This window comes from Hemicordylus capensis, chromosome 1 (assembly GCF_027244095.1).
Source record: "Hemicordylus capensis ecotype Gifberg chromosome 1, rHemCap1.1.pri, whole genome shotgun sequence".
NCBI classification, from domain to species: domain Eukaryota; kingdom Metazoa; phylum Chordata; class Lepidosauria; order Squamata; family Cordylidae; genus Hemicordylus; species Hemicordylus capensis.
Window position 1 is genome coordinate 137464709 of NC_069657.1, and position 20129 is coordinate 137484837.

Below are 20129 nucleotides of genomic sequence, written 5' to 3' on the forward strand. Positions count from 1 at the left end.
AAAGTAAATAATATATAAATAAGATGGTCTTCTGTCCCTAAAGGGCTCATAATCTTAAAAGAAACATCAGACACTGGAGGGCTGCTGTGCTGGGGATGGACAGGGCCAGTTGGTCTCCCCCTGCTAAATCTAAGAGAATCACCACTTTAAAAGGTGTCTCTTTGCTCAATTAGCTGGGGTAACTGCTGGGCTGTGAGCCCGCTGGCAGTCCTATGTGTGCCTTGTGGGATGAAAAAGTGTTTTCTCTGCAAAGCAGACACTTGTAGAAAGACATGCTAACACTGTAGAGATTTCTGGTTTACTGTTTCTGATTTCGTATCAGTAATAAATGGACAGTTGCATACTTTTGATCCATATTTTTGATGCCTGCTGTTGCATGTCAAAATATCTGGAGCACTCAGCTGTCAAAGACTGCTATAACTCTCACTCTGAACCTGCATATAGATTTTCCTTGGGATGTGCAGAAAGTATGGGTTTATTTGCTGCCCCTGGTTCAGGTTGGGTGTCCGACACTAAAAAGGTAAATAATATATAAATAAGATGGTCTTCTGTCCCCAAAGGGCTCATAATCTTAAAAGAAACATAAGGCAGACACCATTTACTGGACAAAAAGGAAAGACTTCTGCAGCTTTTGCTCCTCTAGATGCAACATGCCTGTTTTGTCTGTTGTGCCTATATCCCCTGATTTCTTCCAGCATCAAATTGCAGGATGGGCTATATTACAATATGAGATCTTTGCACATTTCCCCACCCCCTTAACTTAAGGAGATTCATGTTGGTCAAATGTGCAAACCTGTATGAATGTAATTGTTTTAAAATATAGAAAGGCTGCATCTTCAATGTTTGGTGTACACTTTCCAGCACTGCTGAGCTTCCATTATATGGGGAGTTAGTAAGTAATACAATATTTTTACAGAATGTTGGTGCAAATGAAAAGTAGGCGAGCATATATCTGAATTGGAGTTTCTCCATTCTTTACAGCAGGGCTGCACAACTTTGGCCCTCCTGCAGATATTGGACTACAACTGCCATCATTCCTAGCTTTAGTGGTCAACATTCAGGGATGATGGCAGTTATAGTTCAAAAACAGCTGGAAGGCCGAAGTTGTGCAGCCCTGCTTTACATCAAGCAAACTGCATTCTGGGTGTCTGTCTAATGCCCATGTGCATTGTCTTTCTTAGAGTCAGGCCTTTCAAATATTTCTGTTAGCAACATGGAAATGCATCACCTCCCCACCCCTGCCAGTTTTTCCCAGCCTGCAGCTGAGTACCATCACTTTCCTCTCAAGCTGTTTTCCTTTTTTAGTAATTTTCTGCATACATGAGAGAGCATGTTTGCTCTTTAGGCTCAGCCTGTGGATGTTCTGTCCCTTGGAATTTAAGTTTGCACTGTGATCCTAGGTTACAGGAATGGTTAAGTCTGTTGTTTTATCTGCTCATGAAAGCCTTTCATCAGGAGTAATGCCACTTAATGCCACTTAGCTTTTGCAGTGCATTTAATCTCCGAGATGAAACTAAGTTAAATGAAAATAACTGCTGGTGGAACTCTTGGTCTTTCTACAGTAACAGACACTCTGTCTCCTTCTGTTCATCAATACTTTGGGAGCCAGATGTGGTACTTGCACTTCACACAGACTGAGTGCCTGTGAGAACTCTGTTCCCAAGGCAGAATTGTTGGGACCTGCCCATAGATAAAGTTGCAGAAGAGCTTTTTATGCGCCTGACAACAAGTATGTGACAGAGGGCTGCTCCTTTCCATAGGTGCCTTCATCGGATTTCTGGAAGGAACTGTGCCTCACCCTGCCACGGAAAGTGTCCTATCAAGGCCTCAGGGGAGACCCCCAAACCCACCTTCAGGAAGACAAGGACCCCATGCTGATCCTTCACAGCAGCTACTTGGATTTCCGAGGGGAATCCCGCTCTGAAGGAGATGCTGGTAATGACATCATTTTCATTTTAGCTCTGCCATCATTTCTTGAAGCAATGACACTGAAGGAAGCCAGTCTGGGTGCTTTGTCTTTCTCCACAAATGGAAATACAGGCTGCTACTGTTGATCCTATTGATGCTGCTCTGAGGTTTTAATTGCTTGCTTACTTAAAGATGTATCTAATCAGTCCGCCAAAAAGACTCTAAAAGGCGGCTGGCAACCTACTTTAAATACAAAATGTAGAATTCACTTGAGAGTAAAACATTAAAACCGTTCCAAGCTGCAAAAATAAACCACAGTAGCAGCATTAGCCAGTCAACCCATTGCCTTTCTGACCAGAGAAGTTTTCACCAACTTTCTAAACCAGCTCCTTAGGCTGGCATGTGAGCCTCTTTGGGCAAGGAGTTCTGGAAAGGGAGTGCCACCCCAGGAAAAAGCCCTCTCCTTGCATATGCCTCCTTTTCACCAGCTGTCAGCTTTCTTTTCAAGGTAGTGATACCTGAAGCAGAGTCTTGCTCAAAGATCTCGCAGCCCTGTGAGGGGAAAGGGTGGGGGCAGGAGGGAGAAGGCTGCTGTCTAAATATTTAGTCATTTCTTTCTGCTAAAAATAAAAGTAATATCTCATTTTGAGATGTCAGCCAAGGTGAAGAACATTCAAGGACTTTAAAGTACTGAAGGCTTGTCTGCTAGGGAGACTAATGTGTGGGGAAAGCTATGTGTTAGCCAACATGTCTTTAGCCAGCCAGTGAAGCATGTTTAGTTTGTCCCAGTGAACGAATCCTGTGAAATACATGCTTGCCTGTCTCTTTGGCCATCCTTAATAATAACCTACTGGCTAACGTTTGACAGCTTACCCAACTTAACACAGGCTAGCCGGAGCTCAGGTGAGTTCTGCAAATCTCAAAGAACCCCTCTTGATCTATCTCTGCCATTGCCTGCTTGTATTTCCCTCTGAACTATGATCTGGCTGTGTGTGTGCTGTCTGTATTCATGGCTGTAGCTGCCCCATAACAAATTGTTCTCTAGGTGACTCACAGAGGATTAAAACATAAAATAAAAACACTAACACATTAAATCATAACCAACAAAAAAGGTGAAAAGAAAATACAAAATACAATACAAAGCAGCTTAAAAACTCATTTTGAAATTAGTTAAAAATCAGATCAAATCTGAAAACCCAAATTTAAAGGGCCTGGGTGAACAAAAAGGTCTTTACCTGGAGTCTAAAAGAACAAAGTGATGAAGCCAGGTGAACCTCACTGGGGAGGCTATTCCATAAACAGCGTACAACCACCGAAAAGGCCCTCTCCCTGGTAGCCCTGGTTAGTGCCGTTGAACTCAATAGGACTTACTTCTGAGTAAATATGCATAGGATTGGGTTGCCAGTTTGATTAAGCATGCTAATTCAAGAGTGAGGTGAAAGTTTTTGAAGGTGATCTGAGAGAGAGAAATCACTATGTCAGGTATGCAGATCCCAGTTTGACCTCTGGGAACAGGTTATTGCATTATTTCAAAAAATGGCAAAACATGCAGCAGGGACAAACTCAAATGTGTGCATATATCCTGGAGCCTTCCCAGACAGCAAGCTTTACTGTGGGTTTTCTGTGAAACTTTGCTGCAAGTTCAAAGTTGCCCCCACAAACCAATGTGCACAATAGATTTTTTTTTAACCCCAGATATAACTTGGGCTACACTCTTAACATGTGATGAAAATGTGTGAAGTGCCCCCTGATAGCTCACAGGGCTTAGGGGTAAATTTGACCGATATGTGAACACACACCTCCATTCCGGAGGAGATACAAACTAAAAGCCGGGTGTGAAAAACTTCCTGGTAAGCAAAGCTGCTGTAACCACCTGAACCTCTTGAGACTTTCTTCAGAATTATTGTCTGCCTCCAACCTTGGTAGCTTGGTCAAATTGTGCTGATTTAACTTCTTCCTGTACAGCCATGTGCTACATCTAGGAACATCTGTCTGCTTGGCACTGATCACCACCAGTGTTGGCCTCAGCTCCACTGTTGCGCGCTGCATCTGTGGCTTCCAAGTGGTAGTCAGGCCATTCTCTTTGGCCCATCTAGAACGCTACTTGCTTATCAGCCGACCATCAGGCAAGCACTCATGGTCTAAATCCACATGAAACCAGCTTTGTTGTCATGGAGTGACCCACAGGTTATTAGTTTGTACATTTTTACCCATTCACTTCAACTGCTGAACATAAAGCAGAATGACTTCACAGGAACATGTTGCTATAGCCATGAACTCTGTGTGTGTGTGTGTGTGTGTGTGTGCGTGTGTGCGCGCGTGTGCGCGCGCGCGCGCACCCATATGCATATCTTTATGGGTAGGTGGGGGAAGATACTGTTGGAACGGAGGGAGCTGGTCTCTTATGTGCCAACATACAGAGGGTGCCAAAATAGGAGTTTTGTATGCCAAAGGCAATTTTCCATCCTCCAGGTCTGGAACCAAGAAGAGCATGGTTTTAGTTCTTGCATCTTTCTTTCCAAGCCTACCAAATTGCAGTTGTACAGTGGATCAATGGGAGGAAAGTGCACTTATGGACATCAGTCCCAGAGGTTATGGAGATCAAGTCCTGGCAGCGGGGATTTGTTCACACAGGCTGAGCTAGCAGAGCAATACATTTTAATTTTAGTAACAGGAGCAAAATAAGTTCAGTGGTCATAAAAGATTTACGAGGACCTGGCAACAGAAAACTCAGCTTGCTTGTATTCGGTGATTTTATTGTCAAGAGAAGAACAGAGAAAATAATGGGTTTGGCTCGGCTTTCCTTTGCGTTGAGACAGCAGTGCTGGGCTTATTTTGCTGAGGGCGTGTGTTCAGTGTCATTAACAAGCATTGTTCATTGCGTGGTGTTGCTGTGCACCTTGTTGGAAGCTTTCCTCATTAGTCTTGCTGCTCCTTATGACAGTGTGCCATGATGCTTGAGGCACCTCATTCTCTAGCTTACAAGGGGGAATAGCCGCTTAGAAGATATTCCCTTTTTGCTAAAAGCCTAATTCTCATTTCATAATGCCTTTCCCCACCCCACCCCCGCACTCTGGAGGAAACGATGGATCAAAGTATTTCATCTAACTTAGAAGGCTTCTCTCTGCCTTTTCTTCCCTGTTTTACCACTGTGGTATCTCGAACTGTTGCCTGTTACACAGATATACTTCAGTACTGTTATGCTGTGGCTGGAGAAGCCTCTGGATTCTGTATCCAAATGGTGCTCCTTCTCCCAGCATTCAGAAGCTGTCACATATCTGTATGACGGGCAAAGTCTTTCGGAATAGAATGGGTGGTGCTTCATGCATGATTGTATTGCCCTCTGTAGTTTGGTGTCACCTGCCCTGCAGCCATGGTGGACAACCGTCTAGAAATGCAGCTGTTGCTCCTCAAACACACGCAACCAGAAACAAGAGAGGGGCTTTGATCTGGATGGGGGACAGCAGCCATGACATTTGCCAGAAACAATGAAGAGAATTGATTAACCCAAATAGAGAAGTTACCCACAAGGCAAAAGGCCACAGTAAAGTGGTCTAGTCACATAGTTCACAGCCATCAGGAAGAGTTTGGTTGAAAAGCAACATTTAACATTAAAGAACTTCTGTACATGTGCCTACAGAGTAGCTGACTTTAGGTATCTGGTTTGTTGAATGCTGACCGCTCAAAATTTCATTCAACATTCTGAGCCACGGAAGAACTTCTCAGCAAAATGGTGCTTGATTCATAATACACTAGGAGCACTAGGAGCTGGACAGACATCTATACCAAACCAGATAACTGAATATGTGTCCTCAGCCTGAATGCTTATAGAAGCTGTAGTGCTATCAGTTTGAAAGTGATTTGACAGCACTTCTATTCGTCTAGTGTAACTTTCCCCCCAGACTACACTATCCCACCTTTCCACTGATGGTTACCATTTCTTTTCCATCCTCCAGGTGTCCGAGGGCCCATTTTCAAAGGCCCACCACCACCTCGAATGAGTGGCCCTGATGGACCACCACTTGGTGTAATAGAAAAAGTGCAACTCGGAGAAAACCAAAAGAATGAGATAGATATTTCAGATCTGGGATCTCGCAACTATGGAGCAAGGACAGATTTCTACTGCCTGGTGACGGAAGATGACATATAAAAGATGCTGGGATTATTCCTTTGAGACTGACAATTCTCATTAGCATGATGTTCCTTGACAAGGATAATCTGCTTGGCTAGTTTATTTAATCCAAAAAACTTTCAGCACTGTGATTGTTGCAGGGAATTTCAGCCAATCCCAGGGAAAGCTGGCTGTTTTACAGACCGTAGTGCCTTCCAGTTAACATTTTATATTGTGAATATCTTTAGTCTGTAAAACTGTTCATGATCAAGGGGAGTTCTAGTGAAGGTGGCTTGTCTTGAATGACAGTATGGAAGGTTTTCAGATGTTTCTGGTGCACTCGATCTTCATACTGGGACTTAAGCCCACCAACAAAGTTGGTGGATTATCAGTTATGGCTAGCATCTCTGGAGAGGCCCTACAGTTAAAGAAATGTCTGCTGGTCACTGGCCAGTATTGAGGCCTGAGCATTCTGAGATACTGATTTTTGCTGAAAATGTGCTAGCAAGCAATACCAGTGGAGGCTACATCATAGAGAGAATTCACTGGGATGGCAGTTTGGTTTCCTAATTTAAAAAAACAATGACAGTTAGTTTGCTTGTGCAGCCAGCTTTTTCTGAGTACGCATAGCAGCCTTACAGCCTGATCCGAACCTTGTTGGCTTGGAAGTTAGTCCATAGCTTTCAGCTGGATTTGCTTCCAAGTAGGTAAGCTTGGGATTGCAGCCTTAGCCAGTCACTGTTGGCACTGGGTGGAGACCAGCATCCAGGATGGAAGAGAGGGACTGGAGTGCCGATGGGAGGAAAGCATTGCTTTTTGAACAGAGGGTCTTGGAGAAGAGATGACACACAGTCTCTGATGATGGTGCCGGGGTCAAGTGTTACTTTCCCTCCCAGCTGGTGTCATAGCAAAAGTGTCCCCTGCAAGTGTTGGCTGCATGTCTACCACCTAGCTTGCTCTCTTCAGGCAAGGTCTTGTCCTGAAAGGTCTTGCTTGCATCACTGCAATAGTAGCATTTCAATAGATCTTTTACGGGGGCAGTTTTTAACTGCTGCTGTTTGCTGACTAAGCAGTTCACACGACAGCTTGTTCTTGAATGTTAAGAAATTGGAATGCAAATAAAAAGTTGCAATTTTACGCTAGCCGTAGTCTGTCTCTGTTGCCAGCAGTTTTGTGCATAAGCAAGTGGTAATTCATGGACCAATCAGTGCTTTAGCTTCCCAAAGCAGATGCCTTTGTGTTAACCAATATTAATAGGATTAGACTGTGACTTTTAAAAACAACTGGATTGCTCTATGTCCCAGACTCCCATGACAGGAATAAAGGGGGGTTGCTGGTTATCTTGGGAGATATATCTAACAATAATGTCAGAACAATAAGAATGGACAATACAATAAAATTGTAAAGCACCTAGAAGAACAGGCCCTACTGGGAGTGAGCCAGCATGGCTTCCGCAAAGGTAAATCTTGCCTCACCAACCTTTTGGACTTCTTTGAGAGTGTCAACAAGTATGTGGATAAAGGTGATCCAGTTGACATAGTCTACCTGGACTTCCAAAAAGCTTTTGACAAAGTTCCTCATCAAAGACTCCTGAGGAAACTTAGCTATCATGGAATAAAGGGACAAGTACATGTGTGGATTGCTAACTGGTTGAAAGACAGGAAACAGAGGGTAGGTATAAATGGAGAGTTTTCACAATGGAGGGAAGTAAGAAGTGGGGTCCCCCAGGGATCTGTACTGGGACCAGTGCTTTTTAATTTATTCATAAATGATCTAGAAGCAAGGGTAAGCAGCGATGTGGCCAAATTTGCAGATGATACCAAACTCTTCCGGGTAGTGAAATCCAAAACGGATTGTGAGCAAAAGGATCTCTCCAAACTGGGGGAGTGGGCGACAAAATGGCAAATGCGGTTCAATGTTAGCAAGTGTAAAGTGATGCACATTGGGACGAAAAACCCCAACTTCAAGTATATGCTGATGGGATCTGAGCTGTCGGTGACGGACCAGGAAAGGGATCTTGGGGTTGTGGTTGACAGCTCGTTGAAAGTGTCTATTCAATGTGCAGCAGCTGTGAAAAAGGCAAATTCCATGCTAGGGATCATTAGGAAGGGGATTGAAAATAAAACTGCTAACATTATAATGCCCTTATGCAAAACTATGGTGCGACCACACTTGGAGTACTGCGTACAATTCTGGTCACCAGATCTTAAAAAGGACATTGTTGAACTGGAGAAGGTACAGAAGAGGGCAACCAAGATGATCAGGGGCCTAGAGCACCTTTCTTATGAGGCAAGACTACAACACCTGGGGATATTTAGTTTAGAAAAAGATGACTACAGGGAGACATGATAGAGGTCTATAAAATCATGCATGGCGTGGAGAAAGTGGAGAGAGAGAGATTCTTTTCCCTCTCACACAACACTAGAACCAGGGGTCACTCCATGAAATTGATTGCCAGGAGCTCTAGGACCAACAAACGGAAGTACTTTTTCACACAACACATGATCCACTTGTGGAACTCTCTGCCACAGGATGTGGTGACGGCCAACAACCTGGATGGCTTTAAGCGGGGTTTGGATGACTTCATGGAGGAGAGGTCTATCAATGGCTACTAGTCAGAGGGCTGTGGGCCACCTCCAGCCTCAAGGGTGTGCCTCTGAGTACCAGTTGCAGGGGAGCAATGGCAGGAGAGAGGGCACGCCCTCAACTCCTGTCTGTGGCTTCCAGCGGCATCTGGTGGGCCACTGTGCGAAACAGGATACTGGACTAGATGGGACTTGGGTCTGATCCAGCAGGGCTGTTCTTATGACATATACTCAGTGCCTGGCAGAAGCAGCGGCATTATCTAGCTGGTTGGTTTGACTCTGGCATGACTAGACATCCAGAACTGGGTAATATAGGATTGGAAGTGAGGCCAAACTGGAGTGCTTCTCATTGTTGTGATCCCTTTCTCTGAACAGACTGATTACTGTTGTGTCTCACTTTCCTCTAGAGAGCATGACTGCCTGAGGATTCCTCTGGTTTCTTGTCCAGGTCTTTAAGTGGACATTTTGCGGGGTGCTTCCTAAAATGTCTAGCTACGAGACAGTGCTATTTAATCATGTAATCATTGTTGCAAGTTGACAGTTAGGAAAATAGGGGGGAAATTGAGGGGCATATTCCTAAAAACATTGGCTGACATTTGCCACAATGGGGAAAACTGCAGTGCTGTTGCTCTTGCAACTGCTTATTCAGAACAGCACCGGGGCTGCTTATAAAACCTGCAGCAGCCCCAGGCTGAAACATTGTAGTGACAGTAGGCTGTGCATCACATCAGCCGTTTAATGTTTTGTATTTTACATATGCCTTTCCCCATTCCTCCCATCCTTTCCCTCCCCTAGCCAGCCTTTGCGAGCTGTGCTGGCTGGGGGGAAGTGAGAAAAGAAAGGGGGGGGGAGAAGAGAAAGAAGAGGGGGGGCAGAAGGGGAGGGGAGAAGAGAAGGAATACATGCACATTGTTGCACCAACAGATGTAGGTAAGTCAAAGGGGTTTTTATTCGAAGAATAATTCAAGAAAGTTATCCCAGATTTCTGACCATTTATCTGCTTTATTTTCTTTTACGAGGGCCCATCTTTCATGTGCCACTAATTCGAGCAGGTCATGCATCCATTCCTCACTCCTAGGGCGAGTGAGAGATTTCCATTGCTGCAGTATTAATCTACTGGCTACCAGTAAGCCTCTCCATAGCCATTGTTTATAACTTGATTTTAGTCTCCAATCAGCTGGAATATATTCCAATACTGCATTCAGATCCTTCAGCTGTTTAAAAAGTGTGGCTGAGGATAGAGACAATGGCTGACGTTCCATACAGTTCTTCTACAATGGAGGGAGCCTTGTAAAGACACAAAGAGCTTAGAAACCTGTTGTGCAACCCTAAGGGACACATTCCTTCAAGTGAATAGTCTTTAGAGAGGGGAAGGGAAGGCAGGAAAATATCACTTCTCTCCCGCCCATTGCTGCTGGAACTTCAGAAGGAAGGGACCCTCACCAACTCACATTTCCCATATGTGTCTTTTCTTCCTCCTCAGTTTTCCCAAGAGCATTCTGTACCTCCTCCACCCTGGTTTCTTTAGAAAGCTCTCATATCTTTCTGATGGGAACTGTTTGTGATTTTGCCTTCCGTATCTCATTTTTCAGAATCTCCCATCCGTCATGCTCTCTCTTAGGGTTGTTAGCCATGGGATTCTAATTTTCTCTGAGCTTGTTAAAGTCAGTTTTCCTGATTTTACACATCTGATTCTCTAGGTTTCCATTTGACATCCTTCAATTTTCACTTTGCAGTTATGGGGATAAAGGGGACAGGATTAGATAGCAAGAAGTAGGGTACAGTGGCTAATTGGCAAAAGAACAATAAGGTGAAGATTGGAATAAATGATTTGTTTTTCATAATGGTGGGAAGTAAGGAGTGAGGTCCCCAAACTTAGTTTCTGTATTGGCACTGCTGTCGATACCTAAATTATATATTGATGCTATAGCATTAAACCAAGTTTGTAGATACCAGGATGGTGAAAACTCTGGACTTGGGTTTATGCTTAAATGTTTAATATGTGTAATGTCAATTGGAAACTCATCAGTAATTTAGCTAAGGGTCTTTATAGCAGTTTAATAGGATGAACACTTGGGAAGATCACCTGCTTTGCAGAGTTTGAAAGGAAGGAGGGACTTGCCTCAGTTGAAAGAGTATGACCTTGATCCTTCTTTTTTCCAATCATTGGTGTGGATGAGCAAGTAGTTGTGCAACATCATACATTGTCCTTCCTGCACCTTGGAAATAGGTGAACTTAGTTTGATAGCAGTACAATTGTTATTGCTTCCCCCAAAGAAACGTGGTTCTGGGAAGAAGGAATTACTCTTAAACCAGCTTTGATATACAATTGACACTGCATAACACCACATGAGGGGAAAACCAGTCCAGTGATAAAGACCTTTATTTATGTACGGTAGTAACACAGGGACTGCTCAAGGGTAGAAAATATGCATTGAGGTCAGTACAGAGTTGAGCATGCCCAGAGATGGGCTCAGGATCATGGGAGACAAATTCTATGCACTAATTAACTTTTGACTTTCCTCCTTGAGGAGGGGGTGTGTAGTTATGTCCTGGTGTCTGTGAGAACAAGGTCTGTTCTGGCATTGCTGTGAAGTAACAAAATGTACTTTTAAAATTGTTGTGTAGACAGTCGTAGCAGCTGCAACATCAGACCAAGATGAAAAAATCTCAACTAGTTGAAATTCCTTCTACACAGTTACGAAAACTACAAGAGCCCTGTGCTGTTCTGCATCTGCTTCTCTTATGTGGACATAATCAATGGGCTTCCCCATTGGCTGCAGCTAGCAGAACTACTGAAAAGGAGCCACAGTCCTACCATCCCCATAAGTCTTGGATAGAGGATTGAACACACCTCTTGTTCTCAGAACACACATAGAAACAGCTGTACAGTGAATGGTTTCCAGGCCAGAGGTTAGGATCTTCAACAAGCAGAGATGTTCTAAGACCACTCAAAGAGTTCCTAAGAGACTTGTTTCTACCCACTCATGTAGTTGGATAATGTTAACCAGCTGCATTTTATAAGCAAATCTTGATATAGAATAAGATTGTTTTACATGGTGTGCAATTGATCTTTTCTAAACCATCAGTTCCTTAACCAATTTTTATTCCTTGAGCTAAAGCAAAACACACTTTCCTGTTAAGGCTGCAAATAATATATCCAGCATAATTCACTTGATGAAGAGAATGGGGTATAAATCTGTGGGGAGTAGAAGGGGATCTTTGGAAAGAGCAGTGGAAACAGCAGGGTAGCAAATGAGCAGTAATTTGCAGTCGTTCTACTCACCATGCTAATATGCTCTGAATAATTACCACAATGAGTTTGTTACTACTTTCTTACTCCCACCACTAACACAGCTCCACTTCTGCACATTCATCTCACATATCCTATCTAAACATGAGTGCATGTCTACCAGCGAGGTAGTTCTACATGTGCATCCAGCCCACCTGGAATTTAAGGGAGAGGTCTCCACAATTTCATATACATCTGTGATGATAAGGTGGAGGGTGGAAGCAGCATCTGTTTGCACCCAGCAAAAGAATCATTTATATAAAAGCAAACCACTTAAGTCACTTCCCTTTAAGGCAAGTTCTGCTCTCCAGTTACATAGTTGTGATTCCAAAGGATGCATGCAGATAATTAAGTCATCAGGATCTCAGAATGAACTGTGAAAAACAGCCATTGAAAGAGGGGGAAAAACCAAAACCCACCTCCACCCCAAAAAGCCTATCTGCTAGACAGCTGGGAGGTGGGGGAGCTTTCTATATACAATATGTACAGGAGAGCCCACCCACCAGTTTTTTTTAGTTACAACCCTTGAACCCATATGGCTTCCCATTGTGACTGAGCAAAGTTTAGCCTACCTGTGCAGGACTCAAAACTTTAAGCCTTACAGCAGGAACATTACCGAAAATGAAGAAGAAGAAATCAATTCCACAACTGGAATCAAAGGCAGGGTCTAACAGGTCACTAGGCCTGTGCTGGGAACATTTGCCCCCATGCAGTGCCAGCAAAACTACATTCAGCATCAGCACCACACCGCTGTGCAGCACCCAGCTCCGTATGATACTCCCGGCCAGTTTCAAGGCCCCCTTAAAGAGAAAGGAGCCTTGCTGCATCCCAGCAGCATTGGAAAGGACTCCACTTCCCAGCACTCCCTCCATTCTCTTTAAGGGGCTCCCTGGAACCTTGGTTAGAGATCTTGGCCCTACACAAAGTTGTGCTTTTGGCACACTTGGCTCTACATGGTGCCAGGATAATTGTACAGATTATTTGGCCTTCGTTATTTGCAGCTGAATGTTTGTGCAGGCCTAGGCATTACTAAAGGGACATTGCCTTATGCCTCCTGTTGAGCTGGGTGGTTCATGAGCAAAGCAGCATAGTTAGGAGTGCAGCTACTTGTACTAGAAAGCTTATCACTGGTTTTCCATCAGCCTTAGTGTCTAGGGCAGGACCAGCAGCAGCTCCAACACCTTTCAACTGCTTCATTGACATCTATGCCTGTAGCCCGAAGAAAGCCATATGCTGTGTGATGCCAGGCACAGTATGTTAACAGCCTGTAAAGCTATGACTTCTCACATATTTCAGGACTTCCTGGGAAACTTGCAAGCAATTCCCCCTTGAGCTAGCATTCCGACATGCCAGTAGCCCGAGTCAGACATTATGCTGTACCTGTGCTCAGATGTCTATATACTTGTGTGTTTTTAAAGAAGTGAACCTGGATACCGGCTCCTTGGAACACAGGATACAGACAAGAAGTGTACTGCTGCACCTGCATTCAGCATAACAAGTGAATAACTGTACCTGTACACAGGTGATCAGCACTGTCAGATGATTTTGGTGCTGCTTATGTGGTGGTGGTGGTAGGTTTTTAAAAAAGATTCATATAATGTACAAAACTGCTTTTCTATACAAGATACAGCTTCTTGAACACAACAGTGGGTGTACAGGTTGTTGCTACTACTTGCCAAGTACTTTGGACTCAGGCCTTTGACTTTAATATGTCGTCAAATAACGTTAGCTGGATCAGTCCCAGGCACTTGACATCCAGGACAATCCTGCCAGCAAAGACACAACCTACAAGTCTGCCCAAACCACAGCAAAGAGCAGTTTTAGTGAGGAAGGATATCCCTTAGCTAGGTAGTGTTCCTTTCCCAGAATTCCTCCCTCTCCTATTATAAGGCTAACAGCCAGATAGAAATGGACGTAATTCTAGCATCCACATGTGTTACACCAGAAAATTCAGCCTGGGGGCTTTCGGGTGTCCAGTTATGAACTAAACTAAAATGAAAGAAATCCGCCACCAGAATCTACCACAGAACTATATATTCTAGAACACTCTGACTTACTTTTTTGGTCAGTGCAACTTTAAACACTGCAAGGGTCCTTCAGGTTCCACCAGCAAGGGCTACAATTCCCCAATTTGCTTGAAGAAACAAATGGGCTCTCTTTGCTATCCTATTGTTGGAGCTTGTTTACCACTGAAATCTATTCATGCCTCAAAGATAGTCTAGACCTTTTAAAATGAGAAGTAAGCAAATCATTTCTGGGGCTCAGAGGACAGGGTGGAGAAGCAGAGCAATAAATGAAAATTTTAGAAGAGCTCCAGAGAAAAAAGCATTAAAGCAAAAGTAATATCCATGAATAGCACCAGACTTCTCTTAAGTATCGTTCACAAGTCTAGAAGACCCGCTGTGACATCAGTAATAATGCATTCCAACGTATTGCCAGAGATCCATGGCTGTCCAGCATGTGATATGAATGAGGAAACTTCTGTGCTGCCTGGAGTACTGAGCACCTTCCCTAATGCTGATTCATGGCATTTCAGTGAAGAGATGCTCTTTGAGATAAGATGATCTTCCAATAGGCTTCAAAAAGAAACCATAATGAATGCAAACATAAGGCACTTATTTTTAAGGTGGTTTGAGATTTATGAAAAGAATGAGAGTTCCAGGGTGGGATTTTCATGGAGTAAAGCCATAATCCATAAATGGTGCTTTGGAAACAAATTTCATGGAGAGGAGTTTAGGGCTGGACAGTCCATTTGCTGTGCACCTCAAAAGCCCTTTTCCCTTTACAGACCAACAAAATCCTCTTTTCGATAGCCCTTCTGAAAGACAAAGGGGAAAAAGAGATTTGTCACTGAGGCAGCATAACAGGTAACTGACCCAGTGCCTATAGCTAAGAGTACATTTTTTAGAGATTCTGAAAGGCCTGCTGATGTAGATACCAAACCTGCAATGCCTCAGAGGAACATGATCTGCAGAGTGAGTGTGTGTGTTGCGGGGGTGGGGGGGTGTCCTTCCTGCATAAATGAGATACCTCTTATAGGTAGGGATGTGCGTGAATTGATTTTTTAATTTGATTGTTGCCTGAATTGAATCACCTGATTTGTTTTGTGTCCGAATCTGCCCCCCTCAATCATCCCAGATTTGATTTGGATCAATTCAGGCTACTTATAGAGGCCCTAGGGGCACCAATTTTTTGTGGTGGGTAGATCCTCAGGAGTGCCAGCTACCACCCAAATTTCAAGACAGTGGAGCACTTGGTTGATTTTTAATCAGATTCAGATGTTAAATCAGATTTTAATCAGATTTAATAGGGATACGAAGTCACCCTATCTTAACCATGACATGGATCCCGAGCTTTAATTTTTTTTAAGCTAATATCTAGCCCTTGTAGAAGTGAAGTTATGGAGCAAAATGTGTGGTCACTGTTTTTCAAGTGTGTATTAACCTTTCCTCAATGAATCCCTGTGAGGATTCTTTACACATCTTCATTTCTTCTATTCGTTTTGACTGTTCTACAAGGGCTAGAGTTTAGGGGATTTTTAAAATAAAAGCTGGGAATTGGGGGAAAATAAGAGGAATCCGAATCTCAAAGTGGTTCAAATAGAATCTGGCGTGATTAGATTTGGACCCGAATCTAGCCAATGGACCACAAGGGTGATTTGTTCTGTCTCCAAATCGCCCAAATCAGCTAGATTCAGGTACAAATTTATTTGTACCCGAATCAATTCGCATGTCCCCATTTATAGGTCAGCTGAAGCATCCCAATGCCTGGGTTCTGATACAAAGGTCATGCATCATTGTTCTAGTGGAGCAGAACGTTCTGAAATGAAGTCCAAACATTTAAAATAAAGGGAGGCTCTACAAATGAGTGGAACTTGCCTAGTCCAGCAAAGGCACACATTTTCTATATTCTAGGCACAGACTATGGTTCAGGAAGATCTTATGTCTGTCTCTGGATATGGCCAACATGACAGCTATCACTGTGACTATGAATACACACAGGAACATCCATGTGTCAGTTTTCCATTCAGTGCTCTAGAGCGAAACCAGAAGTGCAGCACCTGCCTTGGAAGTAGGCTGCAAAGAAGGCTCCTGTATTAACAGTTTGGCACTGTTAATAATAGGGCAGAACCCTGTCTTCCTCTGCTTTATGGACAACCTAGCAGCTACTGCTCCCTATCCAAGAATGAGAAAGCCAGTCATGCAGAGTGTGCCACAGGCACGCTTGCTGATAAGGTGTGTGGTTCCAGGGACAGGAGGAGAACTTGAGAAGTACCATCTTGTGTATTGCAGGGTTTGGAAGGGCAACAATGCCTCCCTTCCACACTGAGCAGGAAATCAAGTCTCCATCTTCAAGCACAACAAAGGAATAAGGAGGAAGAGACATACCGTCTTATAGTCCCGATGAAGTTTGCTGTATTGCCACATGTTGGTCAGGAGGCTGGATGCAGCTCTGGAGGACTTCTCACTCTCCGAACTAGAGATGAAGAGCAGACAAAACACATTAGAAGGCACAACAAGATACAGGCACCCACGCTTGCTTGAAAGACCCGTTTCATGTAAGTAATGGGGTCAGGCCAGATCCAAATAAAAGCCTTCAGGTCAGGCTAACTTTCTGGTATGGGCATCAAGGGGAATCTGCTCCTGGTCCCACTTTGGTCCATGAAGAACCTTGTAGGGGTTTGCACGGAACCATCTGGCCCGGTTCGGTCCAGCCCCCCATTGAACCCCTCCTGGTCCGATCCCGGACTGGTCCTCAAACATATTTTTTTTAAAGTCAATTAAGTACCTATAGCCCCTTCGGGAGGCTTGCTGAAGCCATGGGGGTGAGGGGTGTAGGATCCACGCAGGTTCCCTCTCCCCCCGCCAGCCTTCGTCATCACCACCACGGCCGGGTAAGTAATGCCTTTTGGGGCCTCTGTAAGATCGAGCAGCCGCCATTTTGGTGGCCTCTGTGCATGTGCAAATGCCCTCTGAGAGCACAGAGGGCATGTGTGCATGCGCAGCGGCCGCCAAAATGGCGGCCGCTCAATCTTACAGAAGCCCGAAAAGGCATTACTTACCCAGCCACAGCGGTGAAGACGAAGGCTGGCAGGGGGAGAGGGAACCCGCGCGGACTCCCCCCCCCAGCTTCAGCAAGCCCCCGAAGTGGCTATAGCCCCCCAAAAGGGCCAAAAAGGCATTACTTACCCAGCCACGGCGGTGAAGACGAAGGCCGGCGGGGGGAGAGGGAACCCGTGCGGACTCCCCCCCACTGCCGTGGCTTCAGCAAGCACCCCGAAGGGGCTATAGGTACTTAATTGACTTAATTTTTTTTTTTTAAAGTTCACGGACCTGGTGGTCCAGTTCTGGTCTGATGGAACCAGTGGTGGTTCGGTTCGACCACAAACCTCCGAACCAGTCTGCACATCCCTAGAACCTTGCCATCTGACCGTAGAAGGAAGGCTAAGAATCAGTGATTCTAACCAACTACAGTCACCACTGAGAGGATGATTGGGATTGATGAGAATGCAAAATGACTGACGGGAAGGATTTCTTCCACCCCCCCTTTGCCAGCTATTTGAATGTGGACTTCAACCGGTGGGTTCAGCAGATGGGGCGAAGGGAGGAAGCTGCTGGCAATTCACACCTGTCCCTTTTCTTTTTGATGTAGAAGAGCTTGCGCAAGCCGTCAAAGTAGACAATATCCCGTGCAGCGATGGGGCTTTCCACAGCCAGGTTGTTCAGCACTGCGATAATGTTGACGACCACGTCAGTTGGGGGCCACTTCTCACCAGGGCTCCCCGGGAGCTTCTCAATCAAGTGGCTCACCACTTTGGTTGCTGCCAATCAAATGCAACACTGGTCAGTGATGCAGGTGACCAAAGGGAACAACACACAAGTTGTTCTGGTAAGAACTAATCTGACTACTTTCCTTTCACTATAATCTTGATTGATAATTACCATCCTCATAGGTTAGCCCACTTCAGCCTTAAACATTCATACATCCACCACCTTGAATTGGGATGGATGACATCATTACAAACTACACCACTGAGGTGTCTCTACAGCTGTAGCAAATTTGGTTCAAACCAGCTAGGAGGTTCACAAATTAGCCCACTTGCACCTCAGACAATTACACGTCTGCCATTTTGAAGTGGGGTGGATGACATCACAAACTACACCACTGAGGTGTCGCTATGTGTCTCTACAACTGTACCTAGTTTGCTTCATATTGGTCCAGGCATTGCAAAATTAATGGGGGACATGGACACACACAGACACCCGGGTGAGTTCATAAGCTTACCCTAACCCTATAAGGATTCCCTTTACCAGTAAAGGGGAGGGGGGGGGCTAGGGGGCTTCCCTAAAACCAGTTGGGGTGGGAAGGGAGTAAGGTTTTACCTTAAAAGTGCCGCTGGTGGCAGCGGCCACAGGGGGTGGGGGGTGGGCTCACCAGCCTCCCAGAACAAGCAGGGCTGGTTTTTTGCACAGGTTTGGAGCAGTGTTCTCTAATTTTTTTCACCTGTGTACAGAATGAGTTTTGTTCTGGGTGGCAGTATCAAGGCAGTGTGTGCTCACATGCATTCAGAGCGGGGCCTTCCTGATTGGGATCTAAAATTAACTGAGCAGACATTTAAAAACTTGTGAGCGGACACATGTGTGCATGTATTAGAGGGAACACTGGTTTGGAGATCACTAAAATGGTCTCCATGCATGGCCCTCTTGCCCCAACTAGTTTTAGGGAAGCTCCCTCCCTGCTTTATTGGTAAAGGGGAATCCTTACTGGATTCTCCTTTATCAGTAAGTTCTGAGCCGACCTGAATCGAACCCGGTTTGGTTCGACCCAAATCCTTCAAGTCAAGCCGGCTCACACCCCCTTAACTTTCCTAAAAGAAAGTAGGCTAAAAATCACAAGGACAGGGAGGCTTCTGGGGGCTCAGTGGACAGAGCAAGTAAAGTATTTTTTTTTCTGCCTGGAGGGCAGCTCCTTCTCCAAGCTTTCTCTCAGGCAACAGCCTTTCCCATTGGAATAACACTCACACATCTCATCCTTGTTGCGTGCGTTCCGGGACAGATTGCGAATCAGCCCGGTCAGCGAGCGAAGCTGGTGATGGTCAGCTGTGCGGACTCTGTCCAGCACTGGGTTCAGGATCCTCTCTTGCTCCAAAGCCACTCTGCTGAGGACACCAGCCCACTAGGATTGAGGAAGAAGATGAGCACAAGTCAGCTACATGACGATTCGGCAGTTAGTCACTAAGACATCTGTGCCCATGTCAGCAGATTCCCTCCCTTTCTCCAGCAACTGCTTATCGTCCATAAACTTGCACTTGCCATAAACTTGCACTTCTGCACTGATTTAGTGCTGCAGCACAAACAAGCATAAGGCAGCTCTTCAGAAAAATAAAAATAAAATAAGGACTTTTCCTCCCCTCTTTGAACTTGGAAGCTTGTCAAGGCAGAGTACAGAACTGGTGTTGATCTGTGGCTGAGCCTTCTCCCATAAGACCCACTTTTCCATTTCAAAGCTTCCAGACTGGTATGCCCACAACAGATATTTGCACACTAGAACTAATAGGTCAGCCCACTCTCATTGCCTTCTGGATGACCAATTATTAATCTTTTCTGTCCCTGTGAAGTTTGGCTTCAGGCAGACCACAGAGGCCTCGTTACCAACACTGCTTTCTACCTCCAGAATAGATTTATGGTTTTGTTTCTCCTTTTCTTCCGATTCCCTCTTCTCGTGCTCTGCAGCAAGAAGGGTCTCACAGCAGCCACAGTTCAGGTGCAATCAAGACAAGGCAGGCAGGGCTGTGGAACGGATGCTCCTTCATAGGCAGCCCCCTGCCTCCAGAATTTTTGAAGTTTCTGAGCCTATTCCAGCACCAGTATTGACTCTGGCAGAGCACAAGCTTGAACTGGGGAAATCCCAGACTGATAGCCCCTCCCTTCAGGGAAAAACAGACACAGAAAAGGCAGCTGATAGCCTTGGGGAACTGATGTCCTTCATCCTTTAATCCACACAATTTCCCTGCAAGACTCCACCACTAGATAGAGAGGATCACCCATGCAGAGGGGCAAGTTTACCCTCCAGTTCTAATTTAGTTCCTTGCCAGTTTTCAGAGTCTGCAATCTAAAAGCCAAAATTGTGGACAAGGATACCTATAATGAGCCTCTGCATCCTAGCTCCATACACAATAGTCATGTGCTCTGAGATAACCAAGATCCTAGGTGGAGTATATCCAGTTCCTTTC

General features: G+C 44.9%; 2 protein-coding genes across 11 annotated transcripts in view; one reads left to right on the forward strand and one right to left on the reverse strand.

Moving 5' to 3' along the window:
* SIGIRR (single Ig and TIR domain containing) overlaps nucleotides 1-7161 on the forward strand; it is a 53930-nt gene extending 46769 nt beyond the window's left edge. For all 9 annotated transcript variants that reach the window (XM_053285909.1, XM_053285915.1, XM_053285914.1 and 6 more), the window contains 2 exons: nucleotides 1761-1935; nucleotides 5865-7161. In XM_053285909.1, coding sequence (XP_053141884.1) covers nucleotides 1761-1935; nucleotides 5865-6058 — 369 coding nt within the window. In that variant the 3' untranslated portion in view covers nucleotides 6059-7161. The remainder of the gene's footprint in view (nucleotides 1-1760; nucleotides 1936-5864) is intronic.
* A 3808-nt stretch (nucleotides 7162-10969) lies between these two features.
* Nucleotides 10970-20129, reverse strand: part of PKP3 (plakophilin 3) — a 59896-nt gene continuing 50736 nt past the window's right edge. For both annotated transcript variants that reach the window (XM_053261571.1, XM_053261580.1), the window contains exons 11-14: nucleotides 18919-19072; nucleotides 17525-17717; nucleotides 16285-16372; nucleotides 10970-14714 (exon numbers count right to left, since the gene is read on the reverse strand). In XM_053261571.1, coding sequence (XP_053117546.1) covers nucleotides 14679-14714; nucleotides 16285-16372; nucleotides 17525-17717; nucleotides 18919-19072 — 471 coding nt within the window. In that variant the 3' untranslated portion in view covers nucleotides 10970-14678. The remainder of the gene's footprint in view (nucleotides 14715-16284; nucleotides 16373-17524; nucleotides 17718-18918; nucleotides 19073-20129) is intronic.